Source organism: Phocoena sinus, chromosome 1, assembly GCF_008692025.1.
Source record: "Phocoena sinus isolate mPhoSin1 chromosome 1, mPhoSin1.pri, whole genome shotgun sequence".
Taxonomy (NCBI): domain Eukaryota; kingdom Metazoa; phylum Chordata; class Mammalia; order Artiodactyla; family Phocoenidae; genus Phocoena; species Phocoena sinus.
Window position 1 is genome coordinate 34850571 of NC_045763.1, and position 18889 is coordinate 34869459.

At 41.6% G+C, this 18889-nt stretch overlaps 3 protein-coding genes across 7 annotated transcripts in view; 2 read left to right on the forward strand and 1 right to left on the reverse strand.

Annotated features, from left to right (window-relative positions):
* The window catches only part of ZMYND12 (zinc finger MYND-type containing 12), a 36875-nt gene extending 35476 nt beyond the window's left edge, over window positions 1-1399 (reverse strand). The window contains exon 1 of one of the 2 annotated variants that reach the window (XM_032641628.1): window positions 1232-1392. Coding sequence is in view for 1 of the 2 variants with exons in the window: in XM_032641620.1 (XP_032497511.1) it covers window positions 1232-1341 (110 nt within the window). In the remaining variant the exon portion in view is untranslated. Of the gene's footprint in view, window positions 1-1231 lie in introns of both variants that reach the window. The other variant, XM_032641620.1, reaches the window with a different exon arrangement.
* Window positions 1400-1825: 426 nt separating this feature from the next.
* Window positions 1826-5305, forward strand: PPCS (phosphopantothenoylcysteine synthetase). Of its 2 annotated transcripts, XM_032609325.1 has the most exons (3): window positions 1826-2405; window positions 2578-2681; window positions 4432-5305. In XM_032609325.1, the coding sequence occupies exons 1-3, from the start codon at window positions 1898-1900 to the stop codon at window positions 4753-4755; spliced, it is 936 nt and encodes a 311-aa protein (XP_032465216.1). In that variant the 5' UTR covers window positions 1826-1897; the 3' UTR covers window positions 4756-5305. The 2 variants fall into 2 exon arrangements, with proteins under 2 accessions (XP_032465216.1, XP_032465224.1); XM_032609333.1 differs by lacking the exons at window positions 1826-2405; window positions 2578-2681 and adding an exon at window positions 2754-2898.
* A 2555-nt stretch (window positions 5306-7860) lies between these two features.
* CCDC30 (coiled-coil domain containing 30) overlaps window positions 7861-18889 on the forward strand; it is a 162879-nt gene continuing 151850 nt past the window's right edge. For 2 of the 3 annotated variants that reach the window (XM_032609275.1, XM_032609293.1), the window contains exons 1-2: window positions 7861-8363; window positions 12344-12402. The gene's annotated coding sequence lies outside the window, so the exon portion shown is untranslated. Of the gene's footprint in view, window positions 8364-12343; window positions 12403-13049; window positions 13163-18889 lie in introns of all 3 variants that reach the window. The other variant, XM_032609284.1, reaches the window with a different exon arrangement.

The following is an 18889-nucleotide window of genomic DNA, read 5'->3' on the forward strand; positions in this document are numbered from 1 at the left end:
ACTAAAACAAAAGTTTCAAGAAACAATTCAAGTAGGATTACTCTGATACTTTCTATTCTTTTTTTTTTTCTTAAAATGCTTTTTGTGATTTATTCATGACCCGCTAATGGGCCCTGGACCGCAGTCTGAAAATCAGTGACTGCTCCCTCCACGGCTACCTTCTCTACCCACCTCTGAACAAAGTCTGTTCTCTCACCCTTTACCCAAGCAGTCCTGGATGCCAGGAGTGCTCTACCTTTCCTTCTTCATTGTTCATTCACCTAGCAATTTCCTTCTGACCTCTCAAGACCCAGTGCAAATGTTACTTCTTCAGAGGAACCTTTCCAGATACTGCCCCATCACCATGCTTCCATCCTTAGAGGTCCCAGGGAATAGTACTCCCTGAGTGACAGCACTTGTCATGTAGGGTTGCATTATAATGACTTTCTTTTTTAAACAAGTTAGTCGGCTCTGGACTAGGTTTCTGGACGTCAGCAACCTAGCTGTTTTATCTCAGGTCCCAAATAGGGTCCAATCTGAAGCAAAGATCAGTGGATGCTATGCTGAATAAACGAAAGCTGGTCTCATCTTGTACTACCCTCCCCACACTGTCACCATCTTGGCTATGCTCTCACAAACTAACTTTCTATCTATTCCTCAAACACACCAAAGTCTTCCCTCCCTCGGAGCCTCACTGTGCCACTCTTCCCCCAGCATTTCCCTGGCGGGCTGTTCCTACTCTAACTTCAGATCAATAGTCTACCCTCAGAGAAGCTGTCTGCCCAACCTCCCATCACGTTTCCTTTGTCTTTATGGCATTTATCACTCTCTGAAATTATCTTGTTTTGTCTGTTGGTTTACTTATCTTTCTCGTTAGAACATTAGATTTTTTTTTTTTTTTTTGGCCAGAGCCGCATGGCATGTGGGATCTTAATTCCCCGACCAGGGATCGAACCCTAGCCCCCTACAGTGGAAGCGCGGAGTCTCAACCACTGGACAGCCAGGGAAGTCCTAGAACATTAGATTTTTGAGGGACGTGGTGTCCCGAGTTTCCCCCAGGAAGTTCAGCACATAGAACAGTGCATAGCGCACAGTAGGCGCGCAACAAAACATCTGGGGAGGAATGATTGAGTGGGAGAGGAAGCGGACACAGACATAGAACTCTTAGGGACCTGTCTTGAAGCCGCTTTGAGGGTTCCCTGACTGAGAGAGAGGGGGTTGAGGCACCCAGGTGCCACGTTTCAGGGCCTACCAGTAATAAGTGACTGTGCAGGCCCCGCAGACCCGCTCGGCCGGAGCTTCGCACACCTCACAGCAGAGCCGGCGCCCCTTGGGCACCGCAAGTGGGTAGATCACGTTCATGCTGCGGCAGACGGTGTTGTCGGTCTCTAGGACCGTTGCCTGGAGAGGACACACTGGGCGGCGGTGTCACGTGACCAACAAGGCGCAGCCTCATTCCAAGCTTTTCGAGGGCGGGGGGGGGGGCGTGGCTCGACTAACACTTGGAGTGTGTTTGTAGGGTTTAAAAAAAAAAAAAAGCCCCTCACTACAAATCCAAAGGTTAAATGGCTGGGCACTCAAATTTTAGCGAGGTCCTAGCCTAACAGGGTCTGTATGGTAGCCGGTAAGGGTCAAACACGTCCAGATCTTCACCCAGACTAGGAAACTAAACGAGGGGGTGTGACTCCTCCAGATGCCTGCCCAGCCGAGAACTCCCGCCAGCTCAGTGTCAATTTCTCACGCTGTGGGGCGGAACCAGCACGCATTTCCAGACCTGCAGAAACCCGGCGCTGGCTTGCAGCGCATGGTAGCGAACCGCCCCCTCACTATTGCGGCTGCGCGTGGGCCAGGTACCGGGGCAGGGGGCGTGGCGCCGAAGACGCCGTAGCTTGCGCTGGCGCGGCGGGTTCCGGGACCGATGGCGGCAGTGGACCTGGTCGCCGAGTTCCCCCAGCCCGCCGGTGCTGCGCGCTGGGCCGAGGTGATGGCTCGGTTCGCCGCCGGGCTGGGTGCGCAGGGCCGACGGGTAGTGTTGGTCACGTCCGGCGGCACCAAGGTCCCGCTGGAAGCCCGGCCTGTGCGCTTCCTGGACAACTTCAGCAGCGGGCGGCGCGGTGCTACCTCGGCCGAAGCCTTCCTGGCCGTGGGCTACGGGGTCCTGTTTCTGTACCGTGCTCGCTCTGCCTTCCCCTTTGCCCACCGCTTCCCGCCCCAGACCTGGCTGTCGGCTCTGCGGCCCTCCGGCCGAGCGGCTTCGGGCTTGCTGAGCTTGGAGGCGGAGGAGAAGGCACTCCCGGGCTTCGCCGCGGCTCTGCGGAGCTACCAGGAGGCTGAGGCTGCCGGCACCTTCCTGGCCATAGAGTTCACCACTTTGGCAGACTATTTGCATCTGCTGCAGGCTGCAGCCCAGGCGCTCAATCCGCTAGGTGCGTGCCTTTAGGAGTCCATCGGATGCCGGGAGGCAGAGCCTTTCCCCCAAGACGCGCATCCCTTTACCCTCTTTTTACCCATGGCTCTCACAGCGGGGGAACCTGAGGTGAAAAGAAGCTGACTCCATACCCTTCTCCGATTTATTACACCCTGTGCTTCTTTTTGCAGGCTCTTCTGCGATGTTTTACCTGGCTGCGGCCGTGTCAGATTTCTATGTTCCTGTGTCCGAAATGCCTGAACACAAGATCCAGTCATCTGGGGGCCCACTGCAGGTGATGGGCGCTTCTCTTCCAGAGATCTGATTCCCTATAACCAATCTTGGGTTAATTTCCTTTTGATCTGGAGATGGCCTTTCTGCATTCCGTATGTGCTAGGCACTAGGGATCAGAGATGACTAAGACACCGCTCTCCCTCAAGGACCTCACAATCTAGTGAGGTTGCTGGACACAGACATAATTACAGTACAGAGTGATAAATACTCTAGTAGAGGTACGTACAAAGTGAAGTCAGAGCATGGGGTGAGTGAATCTCGGGGAAAGTCAAGGCTTTCTGGAGGAGATGGCTTGAACTGGGTTTTAAAAGATGAGCAGAGGGTGTACCAGACAAAGTAGGGAAGGTCACTCCAGACAGAATAAACGATTGGAGTTTGGAAATGGGCAGTGTGTTGTGAACTGAAGTTGTTTGGTAAGGCTGGAGAGCCTGGAGAGTGGTGGGGGTGGAGGGCAGACTGAAGAGACAGCTTCCTACGTAGAAGATTTTGTATTCCTTCTTAAGGAGCTTGAACTTTATCCTGTGGAGCCAAGGACGACCAAAGTAGGAGAATGAGATAAGGTTCTTGTTTGAGAAGAACATTCTGGCATCAGTATGAAAGGTGAATTAGAGAGAGTGGTTGGGGGGGGGGTGATTAGATGGTGGTTATTGTTGCAGTTTAAGGAAGAGGTGCTGAGATGATCTGGCTACTTGGAACCTGATGGAATTCTTAGTCATTTACTGGGTGATACAAGTAGAATTTAAATAGGAGAAACTACCTGTGGGGCACTTTCTGACTTTGTAGAATAGTTCATTTGTTCATTTCTTCAACAAATATTTATTGAGTACCTACTATATGCCAGGTCCTATTATAGGACCTGGAGATAAAGCAGTGAAAAGAAACATACTGTGCCCTTGTTTCGATTATATTCTGCAGAGGAGACAATAAGTAAGTCAAATGCATACTATGTTAGGTAGTGATAAATGCTAAGGAGAAAAATAAAGCGGGGAATGGGTACGTGATTCCTATCATACTTGCTAACTCTTTGAGGGGACACCCTGATGGTGAGCTTAGTGATTTCATACTTTTTAAATTCTGGGAGCTTTAGTTTATCCTATAATTCCTGTCATTCCTAGTTCTATCTTGAAAGTACACAAAATGACTCAACATTCCCCTTAGAAGGGATTGAGAATAATATAGTAGTATTTAATGAATGAAAATACAGTCACTTCTGTTTCCTCAATGCTAAGATGGTATGTGACAATTTTATTTTATTTTTTTTTACAAGTTACAATTTTTAAATGGAGTCAAATAGCCAGTCTAGCAATGCAAGAAATATTTTAGGCTGAGAGGTTTAAAACTCAACCTTATTTGAACTTCCGCCAAAGTAACATCTGCATAAACAGATTATTTGCATTTGTTTATTTGAGGGTTTGGTTTAAAAAATAAAAGGGAATGTTTGAGAAGATGTAATGCTGTTCTTTAGAGTTCTATTATTGGCGATGAGGGTTGCAGAGCAGGGCTAATTCATAAGACATGGTTTGCCCCAGAATATGTATGAAGCTTTGAAATCAGGCATCCTTATGAACACTACAGAGTCAAGGCTTTTAAGTAAGCATTTAATATGCTTTAAAAAGTTTGAAGTGAGAAGTCCCACTTAAACTGACATAGCCATACATCTGAGTCTCTGCTTCTTTAGTTTCCCTTGAGATTGACCTGGTTGGTAGGTGGTAACCTTGTTTGCTTATTAAGTTTCTCTTTTTCCAATACAGATAACAATGAAGATGGTGCCAAAAATGCTTTCTCCTTTGGTTAAAGACTGGGCTCCCAAAGCATTTATAATTTCCTTTAAGTTGGAGACTGACCCCTCCATTGTAATTGATCGTGCACGGAATGCTTTGGAAATTTATCGACATCAAGTGGTGGTGGCTAACATCCTTGATTCAAGACGGTCCTTTGTGGTTATTATAACCAAAGAGTCAGAAACCAAGTTATTGTTATCAGAGGAAGAAGTAGGAAAAGGCATAGAGATAGAAGAGAAGATAGTGGATGATCTTCAGTCTCGACATACCGCTTTTATACATGACAAAAACTGAAGTAAAAAGCCTTTATTTATAAGATCAAAGATTGTTCAGTGGACCAGGGCTCTTACAGATGGTGAGAACTAGAATAAGTCCTTTGCTTTCATAAAGACAGAAAATGAAGGGGAAAAGCAGTGAGTGGTGTGCAGACGAATAGTGCTTGGTGTTTGTCTTTTAAAGGTCTTTTAAAACTCAGAAAACATGAGAACAAAGGTAAAGCAGTTATGACCAAAGCACCTGACACACTCACCTGAATGATATCTTGATTTTGAAAATGATTCAAGTTGTTTCTCACCTTAAAAAAGAAAAAACTTATTGGGAATTATATTCCTCAAAATATACACATGGGGCCTGAATATCAATCTTCTTCATACTGTAAAAGGGATTGTGGATGCATGAATGGCCATGCTTTGAAGAGCAAATATTTGTTCATGCCTACTATGTGATAGGCCCTGAGGATTTTGAGGATTCAAAAGATGAATAAACATGTCTAGTTTGGGAAATGGATATATAAAAAATTAAGTACAATAAAGTGTGTGCCCCAAAGCCAACACAATGGAAAGGATGATGTTTTTGTGGTTTTTTTTTTTTTTTTGAAATTTACTAAAGACGGGAGCAGGAGAGAAGGACACCTCCCCAAAGATAGATTATCTATAGAATGATGATTGTCCCACTACATTTACTCCTTGCTTCTTGTCCTAGACTCACTCCATATTTGAGTTAAGAATTTACCTTTCAAATATTTTAGAACTGCTCTTGAGGGAAAGTTAACCCTGGCTTCTACCTGGAGCCATGCAGGGCCCACTTGGTGGCCACTGCCCTGAAGGAGGCATTACAAGGTGGTAAAGAGTATGGGTTTTGGAGTCATCTTAGCCAGGTTAGACCCTTCCAGCTGTGCCACCAATTAGCATTGTAAACTTAGATACCTGACTTAGTTTCCTCATCTATAAAATGGTGATAATTTCTCTGCAAAATAACATCATTTGTTAGGATTAAATTAATAAAATGGTGAAGGTAAAGCATGAGTCTGGCACTTGGCACGTAATTCACATTCAATAAATGTTTGCAATTGCTGTTTTTCTCACTTAGCAAAGCAGTGTTTTCAAAGCTCCCACTGTCCTGGGCTTTGAGTTGGGAGCGCAAAAGAAGTGGAGTCCTGAGAAATACCCTAAATGACCCATAGGATGGTCCGGAGTGCAATGTGAAAAACTACCATTAAGAACTAGGTAGAAGCAAGTACTCTACCTCACATAAATGAGTTAAAATGCAGTTCATGGAGTGAGTTGGGAAGGGTAGCCCAAAGTGTGTCTGATAACAGAAGTACAATAAACTTTAATTGAAAAGATATGAACGGAAGTGCTAAGACACATCTAAATTCTTCAGGTGAAGTGTTTAGGAAACGTGACTTCATTAAATCAGGAAGCAGAGGAAAAATACCTGCAGCAATCAGGACTTCTCTGGAAGCAGAAATCCTATTGAACAAAAATTTTAAATTAACTTCTGGTTCAATTGGCAAAACCTAAAAAGCAACAGACTAGGCAGTGGCTTCAGTACTAAAGGGGCATGAAATAAAAGATTGATTTTCTTCCCTACATCTATAGCTTATGTGGATGATGGCTGTCATTACCTTTGACTGTACAGTGAGGATCAATGGAGTTAGAACTAGAAGTGATTCTAATGTTTGTTTTTATCATAATTATTACTTCCCTTGGGAACCATTTTCTGTTGTGTTTTGTTAATGCTTAAAAACAACCACCACTACCCTAAATGGAATTATTTAGAGTGTTTTCCAATTCAGTTTAGTTTCCATTCAGAGCATGTGAACAGTATTTACACATGTAAAAATTCCAAGAAGTTGTTTTGTTTGTTTAATCAGCAAATGGAAGTGTGTAAAGAATGAAAGAAAACTAAGAATGAGGGTGGTCTAATGGTTAGGATGTGGCGCTTTCACTGCCGTGGCTGGGTTCAATACCAAGTCACGGCTCGGACAAAAAAAAAAAAAAAAAACCTAAGAATGAAGAGGAACATAAGTCAATGAGCGCAAATATGGAACTTGATCTAGATCGGAGGACTAAGGAAAGTATCCTTGAGGAGGAAATGACGCTTTAACTGCTACATAGAAGTTAAGTGGGCTGGAGGTGATGGTGGTGAGCATTTCAGATCAGAGAGAAAAACACTTGCAAGGGCTCTGGTGCCAGAGGGAGAGATTGAAGCACTTCTAGAAAGTAAGGGATAAGATCCGTCCAGATAATGCATGTAGAACCGGCAAAGCTTTGGAAAGGATCCTATGAGAAACTAAAATAAGACTAAGAAATGTCAAGTATGTGTTTGGGATACCAGCAAAGCAAGGGCCCCAAAACATGAATAAAATCGAGCTTTGATGAACTAACTAGAATCTTGCGGTAACAGCATTTAAATGAAGATGATAAAAACCGAGGCTATGTTAAATTTTGTGTCTTTTAGATATTTTTATTTTGCATTACATGGTTGGAGGATACTGTTCGCATAAACCGAATTTTCAGTGCTTAGGGCTTCTGAAGAACTTCAGCTTTAGGGATAGTTCTAGTCAAGTCCGTTTTCTTCATTTTTACAGTAATAAGCCGATTCCAAAAGCGTTGTGATTTGTCTTAGGTGCCCCACCCAAGTAATGAGTGACAGATTCTGACCTAAATTCCGAACTCCTGACCTAGCAACCTCCCCCTTTAAGAATGAAGTTACTTCTAGAAAAATAAATCCAAGTTTATTAGGCTTGGGCTCTCGATAAGGTCTGGCGGGAAGCTACTAGAAAACTATAAACACCCTGTGGCAAAACTTACACTTAGAAGTTGCAAATGCACGCCGTTACGTTACCATGGTTACTACAGAGCCAATGGGATGAACCGTACCTTCGTTCCCGGAGCTAAGCCAGAGGCCAATGTTCTGCGCCGTAGCAATGGTCTCTGGCAGGAAGCACAGCCCCTGAGCCAATGGTGCGTGTCGTTTCTATGGTTCCCGCCGGAAGGACGCGGCGTCTCCGCAGAGAGCGCGGTTGCTATGACGCCCGTGACCGGACCGGCACCTGCAGCTCTCCGCTGAGCGGCGGTGGAGCGTAGCTGCCCTCGGACACTCACCGCTCTCTCTAAAGGACAATTTCCGGCCTGGTTCCTGAGGTTCCCGCCGCAGCCCCAAGGAGAAAAGCAGCTATTCTCCGCTCTTTTTTTTTTTTTTTTTTAGCATTCCGGGTCTTTCCCGCTTTTCTGCCCAGCAGGACCTGAAACGACAGAAGAGACTCACCTGGCTTGGCCTTTCTCTGCCTAAGGATGGATTCGCCGGTTTCCCGGGACCCACCCGCCGCAGGCCTTTAGAATTAGGCTGCTGCTTTTATTTAAAGAGGGCTTAGAACCCTCAGTCTGTTAAGTAGACGTTCTTTTTCTCACTTTCCAGGCGAAGACACCCCTGCACAGAGACTGCATCTGAAGGGCCAGGCCATGACAAAGTCCACCGAGCCACGGATTCCCCTGGTTGTCGGCCTGTGAACAAAGAACTGCCGTTTTCGCCGTTTTGCCCTATGTTCGCCATGCAGAACTTTAATTCCCGATGAAGCTCCGGAGGCATTTTGTATCCTCAACATCAGGCGTCATCAAGTCAGTTACCTTCTGCCTTTCAAGCTACAACCTCATCCACTTCTCTCATTAATCCTGAGCGCCAGTTTTCCCATCCTGCTCATTCCACAGCCATTCTCACCCTTTCTTGTCCACACTGCACACTCCTGAGTGTCCATTCGTCTCCACCACCTCTGTCATCTCTACACGACCTCCTTCTTTCCTGCTACAATGCTTTGGGTATCTAAGTATTTCACATTCTCCAGTCCTGGAATCATTTGGAAGATTTTCTTTGTTTCTCTGTGCTACGGCAAGCTTTCTGTCTCGGGTAAACTAGAGACGAGAATGGAGAAGCACACTTTGGTAAATACAAACAGTAAATTTCTACTAGTGTGTTTTGAAAGTGGAGGGGAAAAAAATCAAAATGCATTTTTTGGGCTTATCTCAGTCTTATATAAAAAAGGAAGATTGTTCCTTGCTTAAGTGAATACTGTGTTAGGCATACATTTTAGTGATGCATTCATGTATGTGAAAAGATCATTCAGAATGATCATGTAACAAGATTTCAACTTTAAGTCCATATGAACCCAAAACCGTGATACGATAGAATTTTCGGGAAAGGAGATGCTTGAAACAGTTCTTGTGCCTCCTCTTCATGTCAGTTTGTTAATCAGAAACATCCCTTGTGATGTGAGTCAAGAAACAACAACAACAACAGCAACAAAAAAAAGGAGGAATGATTGAAAATAAATGTTTTTGGCAAGGGGGCAGGCTTAATAGTCCTAAAAAGACTGGAACAGAGAGGCCTTAAAAATAGAATATGATTTATTTAGATCCAGTGCAATTGTATTTTAGCATGGAAAACTTTATTTAATTTGTCTTAAAGTATGTGTTTCTCATTGAGTCTTACTATTCTTAAAGGTAAAGTTATTTTGAAGATATGCAAAGTGTACCTTTTTAACAGGTATTTGTGGGGATAGAATGATTTAGATATTTTTATTTCTCAGGCCAATTACAGCAGTTATTTGTGATGTTCATGCTTAAAGCCAAGTCAGGTTTCCAAACACTGAGAAATTCAGCTTTCTTTTTTATAGTAGATTGGAAAAGAAAAACAAGTTCTGCAACATTTTCAATTTTTCACATTAAATGGGAACTGAATAAATTCTAACTCTTGAAAAAAGGGGTTGTTAGATGCTATATGGTAAGGAGTTTTCCTTTCCCCTTCCAATATGCATTTATTGAACAAACATCATTATGGCAATATTAACATAAAACTAGAAAAAATTTTCCTCTCACCCCTAGTCCAGTGGTTCTAAACCTGGGACGGGGGTGGGGGTATTTTGCTCCGTAAGGAACATGTGGCAATGGATGGAGACATTTGTAGTTGTCACTACTGGGGATGTATAACTGGCACCTAGTTAGTAGAAGCCAGGGATGCTGCTCTACATTCTGCTGTGCAAAGAACAACCTCCCACAAGAAAGAATGAGCCAGCCCCAAATGTCAGTAGTGCTGAGTTTGACGTATCAACAGTTCATTTTTCTGTTCTGTGTCAGTCCTTGCTTATGTGCATACGTTTTTTACATAGTTATAATTATAGTGTACGTTTTCCCTTTCTTTTTCACTTAATTTTATATTTTAAAGTTTAAACATTGCTACATTGTTTTGAGCTTCTAAAAAAAGTATTTTTCTCATTTTATTCAGGGATTGAAAAGGAATAAAAGGTATAATATATACTGTATTTAAGACATCTGTAAGTTTTAAATTATATTTGGGTAGGAGGAAGAAAGAAGGGCTGGGATGAATAACCCAAGTGGATATCTCAGTTTTCATGGCCATACTCTTTACTGTGTTCCCTTATGTCACTCGAAGACCATGGGATCCAAAGTTCATCCTTTTCTCAGAGCCAGGAGATGTGCTGTATCATGAGGTGTGGTCCTGGCCCCTGCACTGTAGTTGGAGGGCACCTACTAGGAGAAATAAGAACAAGTTGAAATGACTGCATTCATTCTTTTTGCCCTCCTCCCATTTAAAATTCTTTGTGTCTGTCTCGGTTTGCTTTGACAGATTTACTGCCTCATTCTTTACATCTAGACATTTTTGGAAGCCCCAAATTGCTACAGGATGTGCTTCTTTCTAGACAGTGGCTTTTTAAGATACTTAGCATTTATTCAGTATCTCCTTTTAAAGAACAGTATTCTCATATACTTTGTTATGTGGGCAATTTTAGGCCCACTTTAGATGTCAAAGCATTTAGAATTTAAAGAATGAATTTGTATTACCTCAAGATCTGCATTTTTAGAATTTTTGAATTGCTCAACTATTGGGTCTCAATAAATCCACTGGAAAAATGTTAGTTCTGGGATGTCAGAGCAGAACAGGCAGAAGGACCCAGGATTCCAGGCAGAGGGACCCAAATATTCAAAGTCATGGAGTAAGCAGCATGATGGGGATCAATCCGTACACTGGCATGAAGGGCTGTCAAGGTGTGGCAGGAGGTAAGACGAGAGAGACAGGCGAGAACCAGCTTGTGGAGACTCTCTGGTGCCAAGCTAAGGGTTTGAACTCTTCCTGAAAGCAATGTGAATGTTAAGTGGCAAGTGACTTGCATTCACAAGGGTCAGTCTGAGAGCTTTGTGGAGTACAGACTGGATGGGGGCCAGCCTGGGAGCAGGGAAGTCAGTTAAGGATGCTATTACCCTAAGTTGGGCAAATGATGAGGAGAGGCTAAACTAAGAGAGGATGAACTGGAAAATCATAAAAGATGTAGAATCTACAAATTCAGGACTGGTTGTCCATGAGAGTGGGATGAATAAGGAGGGGGCTAAGGATAACCCCTAGATTTCTGGCTTGGGAAGCTATATATTGATGGTGATTTTATTAACTGGAATACAGAAGGAGGAGCAGGTGTAAGAGAAAGATGAGTGGATTGTTCAAACTGAGCTGTTCACTAGAGAGTTGGATATGCATTGGTCTTAAATAGTAGACTCATTTTGTACTGCCTTCCTAGCCTACATACTCTTCCCTGGAACTTGTACCTCTCCACCAATGCTTGCTTAAAAAGAGTAGGCTTTGGTGGCTGTATTTGTACCCCTACTTCCAACCTATCCCAGCCACAACTGACTGAATGAGGAATACTGTACAACTAACTTCAGAGAGAGGGATGTAATTTGTTGGGTGAGCAGCAAATAATTGTCTGTCTTTCATAAATTTGAACTAAGAGGTAGATAACAGGAATGACTTAATCTGAAAAATTACATAGGCTTAGGACTTGGGTGGCTGTTTTTAGCTGATGAGTAAGCAAGCAGAGAAAGTCCATCCATGTAGAGAAACAAGTAAATGGGAGCAGATTCACAAGGAAACCCATAGACAAAGACCTCATGGGTCAGGATAGACTAGTAATGGCTGTGCAGTTCCATATCCATTTCCCATGTAGCTAGGTTTGGTTTGCAGCATGTGCTCTTGTATCATATTCTTCCAGTAACCCTCCTGAGTAGTTGGGACTGGTCAGCTGTAAAGGTGAGAAAACTCAAAATAGTAATGGCTTGAAAAAGAAATGTATTTCTCTCACATAAAAGTCAAGAATAAAGCAGCCCAGAACTGATAGGGCAGCATTTTGAAATTGCCAGAGACTCAGATTTCTTCTCTCGCGATACTATGTTCTCCATGGCCTGTGGCTTCCGCCTCACGGTGTCTGGGATGGCTGCTCAAGGTTCAAGCTATCTTGTCTGCATTCCAGCCAGTAGAAAGGAAGAGGAAGAGGAAGAGGGCATCCTGTTCCTTGGAGGACATTTCCTAGGCTAGGTGGCACACAATTCCATTTACATCCCATTGGTCAGAACTTAGTCACACAGCTGTATCAAGCTGACAGCAGGCATCCCTGTGATCAGTCAAAAAAATTGAATGTCTTATTTCTGCAGAAAAAGGGAAGAAAACATATTGAAGGACAACTGGCAGTTTCTGCCACCTGCACTTGTATTTGTTCTAACTTCAGTGTATTTCTGTTTCTTTCCACTTTTTCTAGATCGAGCTGGAGCTTAGCAGAGATGGATTATTATTTAATCCTCCTAACAACCCAATGAGGTAGGCATTACTATTATATCCATTCTATTTGGGGGAAAGCAAAGTTTTTAAAAGTTATATGACTTGTGTTAGCCACACAGCTATAAAGTGATAGAGCCAGGGATTGGACGAATGTATGTCAGACTCCTTTGCCCAAGCTATTCATTCCCGTGAGAGTGAGAAGGGCAGAGAGCCAAAGGCAGGGTCCTTAAGAATGGGGGCGTTTGACAGGTCTGTGGAAGAGGAGCCCAGGAAGAACGCAGGGGAGGAAAGGCCAGGGAGGTAAGAGTGAAAACAGGAGAAAGTGACGTGACATCATAGAACAGAGAAAGGAGTGGGCAGATACTGCACAGAGGTCGTGTATAAAAAGAGCAGAAACACGTCCAGTTGGATTTGGCATTTTTTAAAATTAATTATTTAAATTTTGGCCACACGGCTTGTGGTTCCTCGACCAGGGATTTAACCTGGGCCCTCGGCAGTGACAGTGTAGAGTCCTAACCACTGGACCACCAGGGAATTCGCTGGATTTGGCATTTTGAGCATCGTTGTAAGAGCAGAAGCCAAATGCAGTGATTTGAGGAGTGTGGAAGACATGAGAAAGAGGACAATAACTTGAGGAGGATGTGGTGGGATCAAAGAAGAGTTATTTTTGTATCTTTATTTTCAAGATCAGAGACCTCTTGACCTAAGGGCACAACGTCAATAGAGAGGGAGATAATGAGCAAACAGAAAAGAAGAAGCTTCCTTGAGGAAGCAATAGAAGATGGGATCTAGAACACAGGTAAAGGAATTAGCTTTGGTTAGGAGGATGGAAAGCTCCTCCTGGAGGGAAAGAGGAAGGTTAGTGTATTGGTGGTAGCAGAAGAAGCTGCCAGAGTTTTTTTTTTTGGGGGTGGGGGGGCGGCGGGGGGGGGGATTGGCTAGTCTTTATTTCTTTTTTTTTTCCTTTTAACTTTAATGTTAATTGTATAGATGCTTTAAATTTTTATATAATCAAATATATTTATCATTTCTTAAAAGCTTAATTTGCCACTTAGTTTAAAAATATGTCCTTCATGATTTGCAGTCCATCTTTTTTTTTTTTAACATCTTTATTAGAGTATAATTGCTTTACAATGGGGTTTAGTTTCTGCTTTATAACAAAGTGAATCACTTATACATACACATACGTTCCCATATCTCTTCCCTCTTGCGTCTCACTCCCTCCCTATCCCACCCATCCATGCGGTCACAAAGCACCTAGGTGATCTCCCTGTGCTATGCGGCTGCTTCCCACTAGCTATCTACCTTACGTTTGGTAGCGTATATATGTCCATGCCTCTCTCTTGCTTTGTCACAGCTTACCCTTCCCCCTCCCCATATCGTCAAGTCCATTCTCTAGTAGGTCTGTGTCTTTATTCCTGTCTTATCCCTAGGTTCTTCATGACATTTTCTTTCTCTTAAATTCCATGTATATGTGTTAGCATATGGTATTTGTCTTTCTCTTTCTGACTTACTTCACTCTGTATAACAGACTCCAGGTCCATCCACCTCACTACAAATAGCTCAATTTCGTTTCTTTTTATGGCTGAGTAATATTCCATTGTATATATGTGCCACATCTTCTTTATCCATTCATCCGATGATGGACACTTAGGTTGTTTCCATCTCCGGGCTATTGTAAATAGATTTGCAATGAACATTTTGGTACATGACTCTTTTTGAATTATGGTTTTCTCAGGGTATATGCCCAGCAGTGGGATTGCTGGGTCATATGATAGTTCTATTTGTAGTTTTTTAAGAAACCTCCATACTGTTCTCCATAGTGGCTGTACCAATTCACATTCCCACCAGCAGTGCAAGAGTGTTCCCTTTTCTCCATACCCTCGCCAGCATTTATTGTTTCTAGATGTTTTGATGATGGCCATTCTGACTGGTGTGAGGTGATACCTCATTGTAGTTTTGCCTTGCATTTCTCTAATGATTACTGATGTTGAGCATTCTTTCATGTGTTTGTTGGCAGTCTGCATATCTTCTTTGGAGAAATGTCTATTTAGATCTTCTGCCCATTTTTGGATTGGGTTGTTTGTTTTTTTGTTATTGAGCTGCATGAGCTGCTTATAAATTTTGGAAATTAATCCTTTGTCAGTTGCTTCATTTGCAAATATTTTCTCTCATTCTGAGGGTTGTCTCTTGGTCTTGTTTATGTTTCCTTTGCTGTGCAAAAGCTTTTAAGTTTCATTAGGTCCCATTTGTTTATTTTTGTTTTTATTTCCATTTCTCTAGGAGGTGGGTCAAAAAGCATCTTGCTATGATTTATGTCATAGAGTGTTCTGCCTATGTTTTCCTCTAAGATTTTGATAGTTTCTGGCGTTACATTTAGGTCTTAAATCCATTTCGAGCTTATTTTTGTGTATGGTGTTAGGGAGTGATCTAATCTCATACTTTTACATGTACCTGTCCAGTTTTCCCAGCACCACTTATTGAAGAGGCTGTCCTTTCTCCACTGTATATTCCTGCCTCCTTTATCAAAGATAAGATGACCATATGTGCATGGCTTTATCTCTGGGCTTTCTATCCTGTTCCATTAATCTGTCTTTTGGTTTTTGTGCCAGTACCATACTGTCTTGATTACTGTAGCTTTGTTGTATAGTCTGAAGTCAGGGAGCTTGATTCCTCCAGCTCTGTTTTTCATTCTCAAGATTGCTTTGGCTGTTTGGAGTCTTTTGTGTTTCCATACAAATTGTGAACATTTTTGTTCTAGTTCTGTGAAAAATGCCAGTGGTAGTTTGATAGGGATTGCATTGAATCTGTAGATTGCTTTGGGTAGTGTACTCATTTTCACAATGTTGATTCTTCCAATCCAAGAACATGGTATATCTCTCCATCTATTTGTATCATCTTTAATTTCTTTCATCAGTGTCTTATAATTTTCTGCATACAGGTCTTTTGTCTCCTTAAGTAGGTTTATTCCTAGATATTTTATTCTTTTTGTTGCAATGGTAAATGGGAGTGTTTTCTTGATTTCACTTTCAGATTTTTCATCATTTGTGTATAGGAATGCCAGAGATTTCTGTACATTAATTTTGTATCCTGCTACTTTACCAAATTCATTGATTAACTCTAGTTGTTTTCTGGTAGCATCTTTGGCATTCTCTATGTATAGTGTCATGTCATCTGCAAACAGTGACAGCTTTACTTCTTCTTTTCCGATGTGGATTCCTTTTATTTCTTTTTCTTCTCTGATTGCTGTGGCTAAAACTTCCAAAACTATGTTGAATAAGAATGGTGAGAGTGGGCAACCTTGTCTTCTTCCTGATCTTAGTGGAAATGCTTTCAGTTTTTCACCATTGAGGATGATGTTGGCTGTGGGTTTGTCATATATGGCTTTTATTATGTTGAGGAAAGTTCCCTCTATGCCTACTTTCTGCAGGGGTTTTACCATAAATGAGTGTTGAATTTTGTCAAAAGCTTTCTCTGCATCTATTGAGATGATCATATGGTTTTTCTCCTCCAATTTGTTAATATAGTTTATCACATTGATTGATTTGCCTATATTGAAGAATCCTTGCATTCCTGGAATAAACCCCACTTGATCATGGTGTATGATCCTTTTAATGTGCTGTTGGATTCTCTTTGCTAGTATTTTGTTGAGGCTTTTTGCATCTATGTTCATCAGTGATATTGGCCTGTAGTTTTCTTTGTGACATCCTTGTCTGGTTTTGGTGGCCTCATAGAATGAGTTTGGGAGTGTTCTTCCCTCTGCTATATTTTGGAGTTTGAGAAGGATAGGTGTTAGCTCTTCTATAAATGTTTGATAGAATTCACCTGTGAAGCCATCTGGTCCTGGGCTTTTGTTTGTTGCAAGATTTTTAATCACAGTTTCAATTTCAGTGCTTGTGATTGGTCTGTTCATATTTTCTATTTCTTGCTGATTCAGTCTTGGCAGGTTGTGCATTTCTAAGAATTTGTCCATTTCTTCCAGGTTGTCCATTTTATTGTCATAGAGTTGCTTGTAGTAATCTCTCATGATCTTTTGTATTTCTGCAGTGTCAGTTGTTACTTCTTTTTCATTTCTAATTCTATTGATTTGAGTCTTCTCCCTTTTTTTCTTGATGAGTCTGGCTAATGGTTTATCAATTTTGTTTATCTTCTCAAAGAACCAGCTTTTAGTTTTATTGATGTTTGCTATTTTTTCCTTCATTTATTTTTCATTTATTTCTGACCTGATTTTTATGATTTCTTTCCTTTTGCTACCTTCGGGGTTTTTTTGTTCTTCTTTCTCTAATTGCTTTAGGTGCAAGGTTAGGTTGTTTATTCGAGATGTTTCCTGTTTCTTAAGGTAGGTTTGTATTGCTATAAACTTCCTCTTAGAACTGCTTTTGCTGCATCTCGTAGGTTTTGGGTCATCGTGTCTCCATTGTCATTTGTTTCTAGGTATTTTTTTTTTCTCTTTGATTTCTTCAGTGATCACTTTGTTATTAAGTAGTGTATTGTTTAGCCTCCATGTGTTTGTATTTTTACAGATCTTTTCCTGTAATTGATATCTAGTCTCAAATCCTGTGCTCGGAAAAGATACTTGATACAATTTCAATTTTCTTAAGTTTACCAAGGCTTGATTTGTGATGCAAGATATGATCTATCCTGGGGAATATTCCATGAGCACTTGAGAAAAATATGTATTCTGTTGTTTTTGGATGGAATTTCCTATAAATATCAATTAAGTCCATCTTGTTTAATGTATCATTTAAAGCTTGTGTTTCCTTATTTATTTTCATTTTGGATGATGTGTCCATTGGTGACAGTGGGGTGTTAACGTCCCCTAGTATGAATGTGTTACTGTCGATTTCCCCTTTTATGGCTTTTAGTATTTGCCTTATGTATTGAGGTGCTCCTATGTTGGGTGTATAAATATTTACAATTGTTATATCTTCTTCTTGGATCGATCCCTTGATCATATGTAGTGTCCTTCTTTGTCTCTTCTAATAGTCTTTATTTTAAAGTCTGTTTTGTCTGATACGAGAGTTGCTACTCCAGCTTTCTTTTGGTTTCCATTTGCATGAAATATCTTTTTCCATCCCCTTACTTTCAGTCTGTATGTGTCTCTAGGTCTGAAGTGGGTCTCTTGTAGACAGCATATATTTGGGTCTTGTTTTTGTATCCATTCAGACAATCTGTGTCTTTTGGTGGGAGCATTTAATCCATTTACATTTAAGGTAATTATCGATATGTATGTTCCTATTCCCATTTTCTTAATTGTTTTGGGTTTGTTAGTGTAAGTCTTTTCCTTCTCTTGTGTTTCTTGCCTAGAGAAGTTCCTTTAGCATTTGTTGTAAAGCTGGTTTGGTGGTGCTGAACTCTCTCAGCTTTTGCTTGTCTGTAAAGGTTTTAATTTCTCCATCAAAGCTAAATGAGATCCTTGCTGGGTAGGGTAATCTTGGTTGCAGATTTTTCTCCTTCATCACTTTAAATATGTCCTGCCAGTCCCTTGTGGCTTGCAGAGTTTCTGCTGAAAGATCAGCTATTAACCTTATGGGGATTCCCTTGTGTGTTATGTATTGTTTTTCCCTTGCTGCTTTTAATATGTTTTCTTGTATTTAATTTTTGACAGTTTGACTAACATGTGTCTTGGCATATTTCTCCGTGGATTTATCCTGTATGGGACTCTCTGTGCTTCCTGGACTTGATTAACTATTTCCTTTCCCATATTAGGGAAGTTTCAACTATAATCTCTTCAAATATTTTCTCAGTCCCTTTCTTTTTCCCTTCTTCTTCTGGGACCTCTATAATTTGCATATTGGTGCATTTAATGTTTTCTCAGAGGTCTCTGATACTGTCCTCAGTTCTTTTCATTCTTTTTTCTTTATCCTGCTCTGCATTAGTTATTTCTACTATTTTATATTCCAGGTCACTTATCCATTCTTCTGCCTCAGTTATTCTGCTACTGATTCCTTCCAGAGAATTTTTAATTTCATTTATTGTGTTGTTCATCATTGTTTGTTTCATCTTTAGGTCTTCTAGGTCCTTGTTAAATGTTTCTTGCATTTTGTCCATTCTATTTCCAAGATTTTGGATCATCTTTACTATCATTATTCTGAATTCTTTTTCAGGTAGACTGCCTATTTCCTCTTCATTTGTTAGGTCTGGCGGGTTTTTATCTTGCTCCTTCATCTGCTGTGTGTTTTTCTGTCTTCTCATTTTGCTTATCTTACTGTGTTTGGGGTCTCCTTTTTGCAGGCTGCAGGCTCGTAGTTCCCATTATTTTTGGTGTGTGTTCCCAGTGGCTAAGGTTGGTTCAGTGGGTTGTGTAGGCTTCCTGGTGGAGGGGACTAGTGCCTGTGTTCTGGTGGATCAGGCTGGATCTTGTCTTTCTGGTGGGCCGGTCCATGTCTGGTGGTGTGTTTTGGGGTGTCTGTGGACTTATTATGATTTTAGTCAGCCTCTCTGCTAATGGGGGGGGGTTGTGTTCCTGTCTTACTAGTTGTTTGGCATAGGGTGTCCAGCACTGTAGCTTGCTGGTCATTGAGTG

Excerpts from the sequence above, each read along its gene's own strand:
- PPCS (XM_032609325.1), top strand. The coding sequence starts at position 1,898 with ATGGCGGCAGTGGACCTGGTCGCCGAGTTCCCCCAGCCCGCCGGTGCT. Across the intron at positions 2,406-2,577 it reads CCAGGCGCTCAATCCGCTAG|GCTCTTCTGCGATGTTTTAC; the intron begins GTGCGTGCCTTT and ends TTCTTTTTGCAG. Across the intron at positions 2,682-4,431 it reads CATCTGGGGGCCCACTGCAG|ATAACAATGAAGATGGTGCC; the intron begins GTGATGGGCGCT and ends TTTCCAATACAG.